Genomic DNA, 11,393 nt, shown 5'->3' with positions numbered 1-11,393 from the left:
GCTTTGTATGTCAATCTCTAACTTCATCATTAATCTCTGTTTCCCACATACAAGTGACTGAACTCCACTAATGATGTGTTTCGTGACACATCATCCTGTGAAAACGCGCACGCACACACACACATGCACACACACACACACGCACACACACACATGCACACACACACACACACACGCACACACACACATGCACATATTTGTTTCTGTGAATTGTGGGGACTTTCCAGATATTTTGTCCCCACATTGTAGCATAAACAAGTACACACACATACACGAGCACACGCGCGCACACACTCGCACACACACACACACACTCGCACGCACACACACTCATACACACACACTCGACTGTATGCACTGCTGATTCCAGTGCGTGACGAGAGCCGCAGGCATGACGGGATTCCAGCATCATGTGTGTGCAGTACCTCCTCCTGTGTCTGTAACCTGATGGATCTGCGATTGTCCTGCGCTGCAGAGGTCAAAGGTCATCCTCGGGGTCCCTGAGGCTCCAGCGAGAGGAAGGAGCTTCTACAGAAGCGTAAACAGATCATTAATGGGACAGAAGCGTGTTTGATCCTGAGCGAGTCTCGAAGCAGACTCTCACGTCTGAAATGTGTGTGATTGAGTCTCTGATTGCAGTCGTGATCCTCTAGACTTTGGTGTCTGCGGGGGAATCAGTCAGAATCTGAAGGATCTCGCTGAACGTGAGCCGTTCTTTAGGGCTGGACGCCCAGCAGCGGCTCATCAGACTGCAGACGTGAGCAGGACAGTTCACTGGAGGAGACAAACGCAGAGTACCTGCCTGGAGACCTGAGACACAGAGAGACACGCATAAGACACACATGAGACACATGACACACATGAGACACAGAGAGATACACACATGAGAAAGAGACACACGAGACACAGAGAGGCAAAGAGAAACACGACACACAGAGACACGAGACACAGAGACACACATGAGACACAGAGAGACAAAGAGACACACGACACACAGAGACACACATGAGACACAGAGACACACATGAGACACACAAGACACGAGACAGAGATACACAGAGACACATGAGACACAGAGAGACACATGAGACAGAGACACATGAGACACATAAAACACACGTGACACACATGAGACACAGAGAGACACATGAGACAGACACACATGAGACACACACGAGACAGAGACACATGAGACACACATGAAAGAGAGACACAGAGAGACACATGAGACACACATGAGACAGAGACACATGACACAGAGACACATGAGACACACGTGAGAAACAGAGAGACACACATGAGACACACATGAGACAAAGAGACACACGACACAGAGACACATGAAACAGAGAGACAAAGAGACACATGACACACAGAAACACACATGAGACACAGAGACACACATGAGACACACAAGATACGAGACAGAGAGACACATGAGACACAGAGAGACACATGAAACACACGGGACACACATGAGACACATGAGACACAGAGACACACATGAGACACACACGAGACAGACAAATGAGACACACGAGACACACATGAAAGAGAGACAGAGAGACACATGAGACACAGAGAGACACACATGAGCCACACACGAGACAGAGACACATGAGACAAAGAGACACACATGAGACACACATGAGACAGAGCCACACGAGACACAGACACACGACACAGAGAGAGACCTACATGAGACACAGAGAAACACATGAGACACAGAGACACACACGAGACAGAGACACATGAGACACAGAGAGACACACGAGTCACACATGAGAAACAGAGAGACACACATGAGACACACACGAGACAGAGACACATGAGACACACGAGACACACATGAAAAAGAGACAGAGAGACACACATGAGACAGAGACACATGAGACACAGAGACACACGTGAGACACACATGAGACAGAGAGACACACAGAGAAACACATGAGACACACATGAGACACACGAGATACACATGAGACACAGAGAGACACACACGAGACACACGAGACACATGACACAGACAGACAGAGACACACGAGACACAGACACACATGAGACAGAGAGACACAGAGAAACACATGAGACACAAATGAGACAGACACATGAGACACAGAGACACACAAGATACACATGAGACACAGAGAGACACACGAGACACAGACACAAAGAGATAGACATGATACACAGACATACATGAGACACACGAGACAGAGACACACATGAGACACAGAGACATACATGAGACACAGAGACATACATGAGACACAGAGAGACACATTAGACACTATGATGATCTATGATGATCATCTTCAAACTCTGAAGGGTTTCTGCAGTTATTAAAATCAAATTTAAGACCTGCACAAATAAATAAATCAGGTCAAATAAATCAAAATAAATCAAGTATTGTTTTACGTCATTAAACAGACTGTGTTTCACATTCAACTGCAAAACAGGGTAAAATACTCAATGTCTCATTCAATATTTACATATGTATTGAAATTGTTTCATGTACTAATATATTAATACATATTAATTAGAGGATGATTGATAATGGATTTTCCTGATACAATGATATGCGCCGATACTAGTTAAATCTCTAAATTTAAATGTGTTAAATAATGGTCTTAGTCTTCCTCTACATCAAATTAAACGTCAAATACAGTTTATTGTGTGACCAAAACGCCAATAATAGCCAAAAAAAAAGATGAAATGTATAATGGGGGGCTTTTAATTATAAAGTATAAGTCCAAAATACACCAGGACTGTTATTTTAAAATGTCTGCGCTTTACTTACTTATTGTACAATATAAACACCATGAAGTAAACACTGTCATAATTCATCAACAGTCGATCATAAGCAATTGTTTAGTCATAAATGTGCAGCATTCATTAATTGTGAACGGCTCTGAAACGGCAATCCTCCAGAATGTACAACAGCGCCACGTTTGACTTCACACATGCAGCGCTCACATTTATTTAATTCATTGCCTTTTAAAGATTAATAATCACATTAAGTCATTTCACACTTCCTGTTCTTCCAGCCCAAAATGTAAGACCTCTTAAAATGATAATAAGACTTTTGTTCCATTTAAGATATTTAAAGTCATTCATACGAGGACACATGAACTTAAAAAATGAATGGTGTGCATGGATAAATCTTAAAATAAACACTGCGATATGCCATAAAAAATACAAATTGTCCATTTTGATTTTATGGTGACTTTTATGGCCTTTCATTTGATAAAACAGAATTTAAGATTTTGAAGGACCCGCTTAACCCTGTAAATACAAACACTTAGTCCTTACTCGACATGATCGATATGAATATGATCAATATGCATTGACAGGATTGATGATGGACACAGACTCTCTCGATCACACAGCTGAGGAAGTCACGTCTGCTCACCTTCCAGCACCTGGTGGTCATTGAGCGCAGGGTACGGCAGCTCGCCCAGACTGAACACCTCCCACATCAGCACCCCGAACGCCCAGACGTCTGCCTTCCTGCAGAACTCACCCTCAAACACACTCTCAGCCGGCAGCCAGCGCAGCGGGATCCACACCTGCCTGACAGAGCCACACACACGCACACACACACAGGCGCACACACACACAGGCACACACAGGCACACACACAGAGCCACACACACACACACAGAGAAACACACACACAAACACACACACACACACACACACACACATCAGCATGTGTGACTGAGCTTCATCAACACTAGATGGCGCTCTGCACGCAAGCAAGCAAATGTTTATTTATATAGCACTTTTCCAAACAAGTTAATGCAGTTCAACATGCAAGAAGGAATCAAATACAAAAACAATAGAATACACCAAATGCAAAATAGAAATAAATATTTTAGTTCTACTATAAGGTACAGTTAGAAGAAAATAATCTGAAGACCTGAGAGTCCTTCTGGGTTCGTATTCTATAAGCATTTTAGAAAGATAGTCTGGAGCAAGTCCTTATAAACTAATAAAATATTTTTAAAATCAATAGCAAAACTAACAGGTAACCAGTGTAATGACTTTAATTCAGGTGTAATATGATCTCTCTTTCTGCCGTTTGTCAATGTTCCAACAGCAGTATTTTGTATTAGTTGTAGTTGATTAATTGTATTCTTTGGTAGACCTGAAAGCAGGGCACTACAATAGTCAAGCCTGCTAGTTATAAATGCATGCATTCATTTTTCAGTATTGCTCAGTCTTATTTTGGCAATGTTCTTCAGATGATAGAATGCAGTTTTGGTAATATTACGTAAATGAGCTTTAAAGTTAAAATCTGAATCAAAGACAACTCTTAAATTTTTGGATTCAGTCCTAGTATATGTGTCCCTGCAGCACAAAAGCAGTGTTAAGTCGCTGGGGTATATTTGTAGCAATAGCCAACAATACATTGTATGGGTCACAATTATACATTTCTCTTTTATGCCAAAAATCATTAGGATATTAAGTAAAGATCATGTTCCATGAAGATATTTTGTACATTTCCTACCGTAAATATATCAAAACTTAATTTTTGATTAGTAATATGCATTGCTAAGAACTTCATTTGAACAACTTTAAAGATGATTTTCTCAATATTTAGATTTTTTTGCACCCTCAGATTCCAGATTTTCAAATATTGTCCTATCCTAACAAACCATACATCAATGCAACAAATACAACCTCTGCAGCGGATCTCACAGCGCTTTAAAGATCCTAAAATAGACTGAAGGAGCTGGTACCTGAGATAGACGTCTTTACTGAGACTGAGCGCAGACACCTTCACGTGTCTCTGTCCGCTGATCAGACAGTTCCTGGCCGCCAGGTCTTTATGCACAAAACCCCTGTTTGATAAATGCTGCATCCCATGAGCCACCTGAGCACAGATGGAGACCTGCGGAGCACCGTGAACAACACAGTCACACAAGCTATTAAACACACTCAGAGACGCAGAGATGCTCAGTCACAGGAGGAACCCACTTTAGTTCTAGTGCTGATGGGATACGGCTGGAGTTTCTCATCGCTGCTTTTTGATATCCTGAGGAACTGTTTGAGATCGCCCTGAAAAAACAGAGAAATCACTCATCAGCACGACTTCTTCACTATTAACACGGACACACTTAACTACATCATAAACAGATATGAACTCACATTCAAACATACAGAAAGTCATCATGCGCATGTGCATCAGATAAAAGTCCAACACAAACATGAAAAACTCCCCTGAGGAGGGGTGGATTGATTAAAGTAAAATTTGTGATGATTCAGGTTTAACCTTAATGTTCTGGACATTTTGACGCAGAGACGATTTTCTTTTTCCTGAAAATGCTAGTTTTTGTGGATTTTTCCCCCACTTTGTTAAACTTAAAAAAAAAGACCTGCCTATAAAAACTGATTATAAATGTTTCATTATTCTATATTATTACCAAATGATCCTCACTGATCTGAGCTGACGCTCCTCAGCTTTTGACTGAAAAAAGCATTATTTGTGGATAATTTTGTCAGTGTTCACTCAAAAACTGAGGATCACTGAGGCCTGCGATCAATCAGTTCCAAGAAGAAACACAAAACCTGTGCCGATTGAAACAATTTGACAAAAAGAATGAATCCAAGATTTGGTGAAAATATAGCATAATGAGAGATTCACGAGGAGTTTTTGTAGGCTGGTCATTTTTGATTGGAAACACAGGATTAGGAAAAGGTTTTTCAGCAGCACAAGGGTTAAGAAGTGTGCAGGATTGATACATTCAAACAGAAACGGTGTGTATGCTGACTTAGATTATTCATACTGCTAATTAAGTGAAAGAGAATTAGCACTCATGAAATGTGTGTTCTGTGTGTACACAAGCCGAACATAAGAGTGACTGCTGCATGGAATTAATAAAGGACTTGAATGTGTTTAGTACCAGATCCACGGGCACCCATTCACTGCAGAGCATCCATTGCTGAGACACTGATGCAATGCTACATTTGTCCAAATCTGATGAAGAAACAAACTCATCCTGATCTCGGATGAGCACATTTTCATTTCATCCCTTTAATAAATGAATATGATGTGATTTCTTTAAGTAATATCCTAAATCTAGAAGCAAATATCATCATAATGTAAAATCTTTTAAATGATTATTACTGTAAAAGTGAACTGAAGTGAGTTTGGTTCTGTTTTGCTGATTCATTACCCAGTGAGGTGATGGTCTGCAGGTGCGCTCTGGGAATATTCATACTGCTAATTAAGTGAAAGAGAATTAGCACTCATGAAATGTGTGTTCTGTGTGTACATAAGCCGAACATAAGAGTGACTGCTGCATGGAATTAATAAAGGACTTGAATGTGTTTAGTACCAGATCCACGTATTCCAGGATCATGTAATGAGGTTGGGTTTCTCTGCAGATTCCCAGCAGTCGTACGACGTGAGCGTGATTGAGTTTGCTGAACATCTCCAGCTCTCGTCTGAACTCGGTTCGGTGCGTTTCCTCTCGGCTCTCTAAACTCTTGACCAGCACCAGCGTCTCCGGCTCGGCCACCTCTATCGCCCTCGCTTTAGCCAGAAACACCTCGCCGAACACACCACGACCTGCACACACACACACACACACACACACACAGAGACACACACACGTGTTTGTTTCTTAGATGCACTTTTTCACTGGAGGAAGCGTTATTATGGATTATGGACTCAATGTATTTTAGTTAAAAACGTCTTAATGCTGGATTTGTTTCAGCTTTTGTCTTCTCCAGATGTTAACTGATGGACTGGAGTGCTGTGGATTACTTGTGGATTATTGTGATGTTTTTATCAGCTGTTTGGACTCTCATTCTGACGGCACCCATTCACTGCAGAGCATCCATTGCTGAGACACTGATGCAATGCTACATTTGTCCAAATCTGATGAAGAAACAAACTCATCCTGATCTCGGATGAGCACATTTTCATTTCATCCCTTTAATAAATGAATATGATGTGATTTCTTTAAGTAATATCCTAAATCTAGAAGCAAATATCATCATAATGTAAAATCTTTTAAATGATTATTACTGTAAAAGTGAACTGAAGTGAGTTTGGTTCTGTTTTGCTGATTCATTACCCAGTGAGGTGATGGTCTGCAGGTGCGCTCTGGGAAAGTGCAGCTTGTCACCGCAGCTCTGCTGTTTCTCTGAGTCTGCTGAAGGTCTCATGCTGCTTAGAGCCACTTCTTCATGGATCTCAGACATCCTGTGGCCGTTCAGCTGAACAGCGCCACCTACAGGAAACACACACACACTCTTCGCAAACATCTCTAAATAACATGAGAAAACAGAACAAGTATTAGAAATGACAAGGTTGAACAAGCACTACATATCAGAGACCGAGTGATCCGTCAGCTGATGCTGAACATCTCAAACAGGCAGATAGCAGCTGATTGATAAGTCTGATATTAATCATGTGACAGTAGGGTACAACGGGGCTAAAGGCGCCTTTGATCATATTTCCCTCTAAACCACTAGATGGCACAAAACCGTGGCGTAGCACTTTCCAAAACATCCGCTTTTCAAGATGCACCTGTATATTTGTCTGATCCTTGACGCATCGCAGCAGCGCAAAGTTGATTCTGTGCTTATTTGATCTAATATTTGATGTTTTTTAAAATGTTGTAGATTTAAGTAGCAAGCGAGAATCGCTAAAATTAATGCATATATTTCGAGACAAAGGTCTTCTTAAGATAATTAGAGCAACAGTTTTTAAATAACGAAAGAATATGTAAAAGTATGGTGTTTGGGGTAAAAAGCGCCCCTGCTGTTGGGGCTAAAGGCGCACAGTAATTAACATGATAATTAACAGAAGGCTGATTTTTCCATTTGTTGACATGGTTCGATTCAGATGGTTAATATCATATATTATGTTGAGAGTCCATATTAGAGATAATCACCATGTTTAGAATGAAACCATCATATTTAAGAACATGATATTAATCATATATAATAAAATTTCATTTGTTGTTACTACTGTAAATCTATATTCAATTATTATTGGATCTCCCTCAATGCTTTCAGAATCTTTACTTTTTAAAATGATTTTGATTTTGTATTTTAAAATTTATTTTTATATGAACGTATTTTAATGATAGTGTATTTAATGAACAAAACAATAATTCTTTTATTTTTCAAAATAAGCAGAAAATAGTACAAACTTGGCTAAAGTGATGGTTTTGAACAAGACATTATTAAAAAAACATTATTTTAGCTGAAGTATTTGTATCAATACTGTGTGCCACCGCATACATTTATAAGATTTTTAAACAAACAACTTGTATGATTTATTTTCACACAAAATCTGTGGCTCCATTAATGTTCAATACAAACGTATATATTTTTTCTGCAATTATACATTTTAGGCACTTTAGCCCCGTTGTACTCTACCGTTCAGACACTCCATCTCGGGCTCTTCTCCGGCACGGTTCTTCTGCAGCCGTTTGCTCTTGCGTCTCTGTTTGCAGTAGAACATCAGTCCCAGCACAGCGATGATGTACGCCACGGCCACGGCCACCGACAGCGCGATCGTCTGGAACATCTTAAACTGACTCTTATCCTCATCTTCACTGCGCGGGTGCACAGGCTTCTCTGAGAACAGAGACAGAACACATCAGTCTGACACATCACAAAAAACACCACAGCAAAATCACTGCAGGCCATTCAGTAAACTGTTACACATTGCAATTCATCAAAATAAACAGTTCAGAACTAGTAGTTTACAGTGTAACTGTAGCTTTTTACAGTTGCTAGGCAACAATGTAACACACTGATAACGAATGTGTGTCACTGGAGAGTGTATCAGAGTTTATAAGCACTTCAGAGGCATTTGATCCGTTCAAAACATCAGTGTAACATCACACTGAACTTCATTTAAACCGCCTAAACCTCTTAAATACTGACCTAAATCCTTCAGAAGTTATATTTTTAAATATCTGAATAAGTAATAAAATCTTAAAGATGATCATCTAATAGTCTTGTTTTATGATAAATTGATTCAAATGAAGTGAGTTTATGATTAAAACAAAGAACAAATATCTCTGATAGATATTTGAACTGAAAACAAAATTTAAAAAATGAGGATGAAATTCATTTTATGCAGTCTATCCAACATTTAATGCCAGCTTTATGAATGTAAGACTTTCTGGTCTAATTTAAGACATTCTAAGGCCTTCATTTGTGGAAGGACGAATTAAGATTTTATTACCCTTTTAAGACCCACAGAAACCCTGTGTATTGGATAAAGCACTATAAAAATAAAAGTGAAATATGAAATGAAATAACAAACTCGCTCTATGATCTGTGTGTGTACATGAACACATTGACTTGTCAAACTAAAATCTGCTTTACTTTTTAAAAAACACAACAATCAGGTTAAAATGTTCCTCACCCACGACATAGAGCTGCGCAGCCGTGTCTCTGATGTTGCAGGTGTTTCCTGCGATGCAGGTGTACACACCCGTGTCCTCAGTGGTCACGTTACTAATGATCAGAGAGCCATTGGGCATCTTCTGAAACCTGGAGAAACACAATCAACACACGTCAACATCTGCGGCATGAAGGATCATCATGTATGTAAGAGACAGACAGGTGCAGTGAGACAGACAGACAAACAGACAGGTGCAGTGAGAAACAGATGCAGTGAGACAGGCAGGTGCAGTGAGACAGGTGCGGTGAGACAGATAGGTTCAGTGAGACAGGTGCAGAGAGACAGACAGGTGCAGTGAGACAGGAAGGTGCAGTGAGACAAGACAGACCGGTTCAGTGAGACAGGTGCAGAGAGACAGACAGGTGCAGTGAGACAGGAAGGTGCAGTGAGACAAGACAGACCGGTTCAGTGAGACAGGTGCAGAGAGACAGACAGGTGCAGTGAGACAGGAAGGTGCAGTGAGACAAGACAGACCGGTTCAGTGAGACAGGTGCAGAGAGACAGACAGGTGCAGTGAGACAGGAAGGTGCAGTGAGACAAGACAGACCGGTTCAGTGAGACAGGTGCAGAGAGACAGACAGGTGCAGTGAGAAACAGATGCAGTGAGACAGGTGTGGTGAGACATGCAGGTGCAGTGAGACAGGTGCGGTGAGACACATTCAGAGAGACAGACGGATGCAGAGAGACAGACCTGCTGGAGCTGCTGCTGCCGAGTAGTTTGTCTTTGAGCATCCACTGGACGTACGGCTGCGGGTCACCTGACGCCTGGCAGTGAAACACGGCCGTGTGACCCTGATAGACTGTGGTCTGCTCCGGCTCCAGCTTAAACTCCACGTGAACTGACAAAACACACAGACGGACGTGAGTGTGTCAGTGTGTGTGGAACAACTCACATGACCTCATGATCAACCACAGCGTTCAAATCTAACACACACACCTCCTACAGTGAGATGGACGTGCGCTCGTATCTCTCCCTGTGCGCTGCTGGACGCCACACACGTGTAGTTCCCTCCATCGGCGTGGGTCACTGTACTGAAGCGCAGAACTCCGTTCATCTGACTCGCGTGAGACGGGAGATCAGCGCCGTCTGCGGAGAGACACGCATGAGAAACCAGCTCAAACACACCAGACATCACCGTCATCACTGCAGGAAGCCATGCGGTTTCAATCAGAGCTGGTGATGCCACAGCTGCCAAAACAACAAAAATACGTTGCTAACCTTTCCATTAAGTTTTGAAAACGTTTTTTCCTAAATGTTCACTGAACATTTAAAGCATCCAGTATTTTAAATGTTTTAGAAATGCTTTTTCTTGGTTATGCGAACGATAAGGGAACATTCCATTTTGCAAAATTTATGGGAACGTTACTTTTGAATTTTCTCTGAGAGTTCCGAAAAAGTAGCAACATTTAAAGAAAAAAAACATTAGACGAATATCCAACTAAAACATTGAAAAAAAACTTTCCATGAACAATGTAGAAACAATGTTTCGGTTCTATCATTTTGAGAACATTATTAAAGACCAGAGAACAAACAAAAGTGACCAGTGCTGGCAAAATAAGTCACAATGAGCAAATTTTCAAAAATTAGTTATTTTATATTAAATGATATGAGTTGTTGGAATCAGACAAAAAAAGGACTGCTCTACACCTGTTTGAAGTCGAGAGAGACGAGAAAGTCCATTTTTTAGAAAAATCGAGTTAAAGATTTCTGAAGATTGCATCTTTTCCTCCAATTCTTTTCTTAATAATCATTACTATATTAAATAACCAGCTTCACCCCAGGCAGCTATTCCTTTTTAGATGCTTCTTTTTTAATAACACTGCTGCATCATAATCCTAATCTAACAGTGTTCTAATCATGTGTTCATAGGCAGGTTTTCATGTCATATTTTTATCTTTAACATTCGTTTTCATAACAGTCTTCAGATATTTTCATTATCTCCATTACGACCTT

At 40.7% G+C, this 11,393-nt stretch overlaps 1 protein-coding gene across 1 annotated transcript in view; it reads right to left on the bottom strand.

The window, feature by feature from the left end:
* Positions 1 to 295: 295 nt before the first annotated feature.
* The window catches only part of ptk7b (protein tyrosine kinase 7b), a 50,267-nt gene continuing 39,169 nt past the window's right edge, over positions 296 to 11,393 (bottom strand). The window contains exons 7-16 of the mRNA XM_016516396.1: positions 10,377 to 10,628; positions 10,131 to 10,278; positions 9,401 to 9,528; positions 8,400 to 8,601; positions 7,089 to 7,237; positions 6,345 to 6,577; positions 4,984 to 5,064; positions 4,728 to 4,897; positions 3,413 to 3,576; positions 296 to 810 (exon numbers count right to left, since the gene is read on the bottom strand). Of these exons, the coding sequence (XP_016371882.1) occupies positions 650 to 810; positions 3,413 to 3,576; positions 4,728 to 4,897; positions 4,984 to 5,064; positions 6,345 to 6,577; positions 7,089 to 7,237; positions 8,400 to 8,601; positions 9,401 to 9,528; positions 10,131 to 10,278; positions 10,377 to 10,628 (1,688 nt within the window). The 3' untranslated portion in view covers positions 296 to 649. The remainder of the gene's footprint in view (positions 811 to 3,412; positions 3,577 to 4,727; positions 4,898 to 4,983; positions 5,065 to 6,344; positions 6,578 to 7,088; positions 7,238 to 8,399; positions 8,602 to 9,400; positions 9,529 to 10,130; positions 10,279 to 10,376; positions 10,629 to 11,393) is intronic.

Source organism: Sinocyclocheilus rhinocerous, unplaced genomic scaffold (assembly GCF_001515625.1).
Source record: "Sinocyclocheilus rhinocerous isolate Xijiao unplaced genomic scaffold, SAMN03320098_v1.1 scaffold2733, whole genome shotgun sequence".
NCBI classification, from domain to species: Eukaryota; Metazoa; Chordata; class Actinopteri; order Cypriniformes; family Cyprinidae; genus Sinocyclocheilus; species Sinocyclocheilus rhinocerous.
The sequence above is the reverse complement of the archived record's forward strand: the minus strand, read 5'-3'. Positions and strand labels throughout refer to the sequence as shown.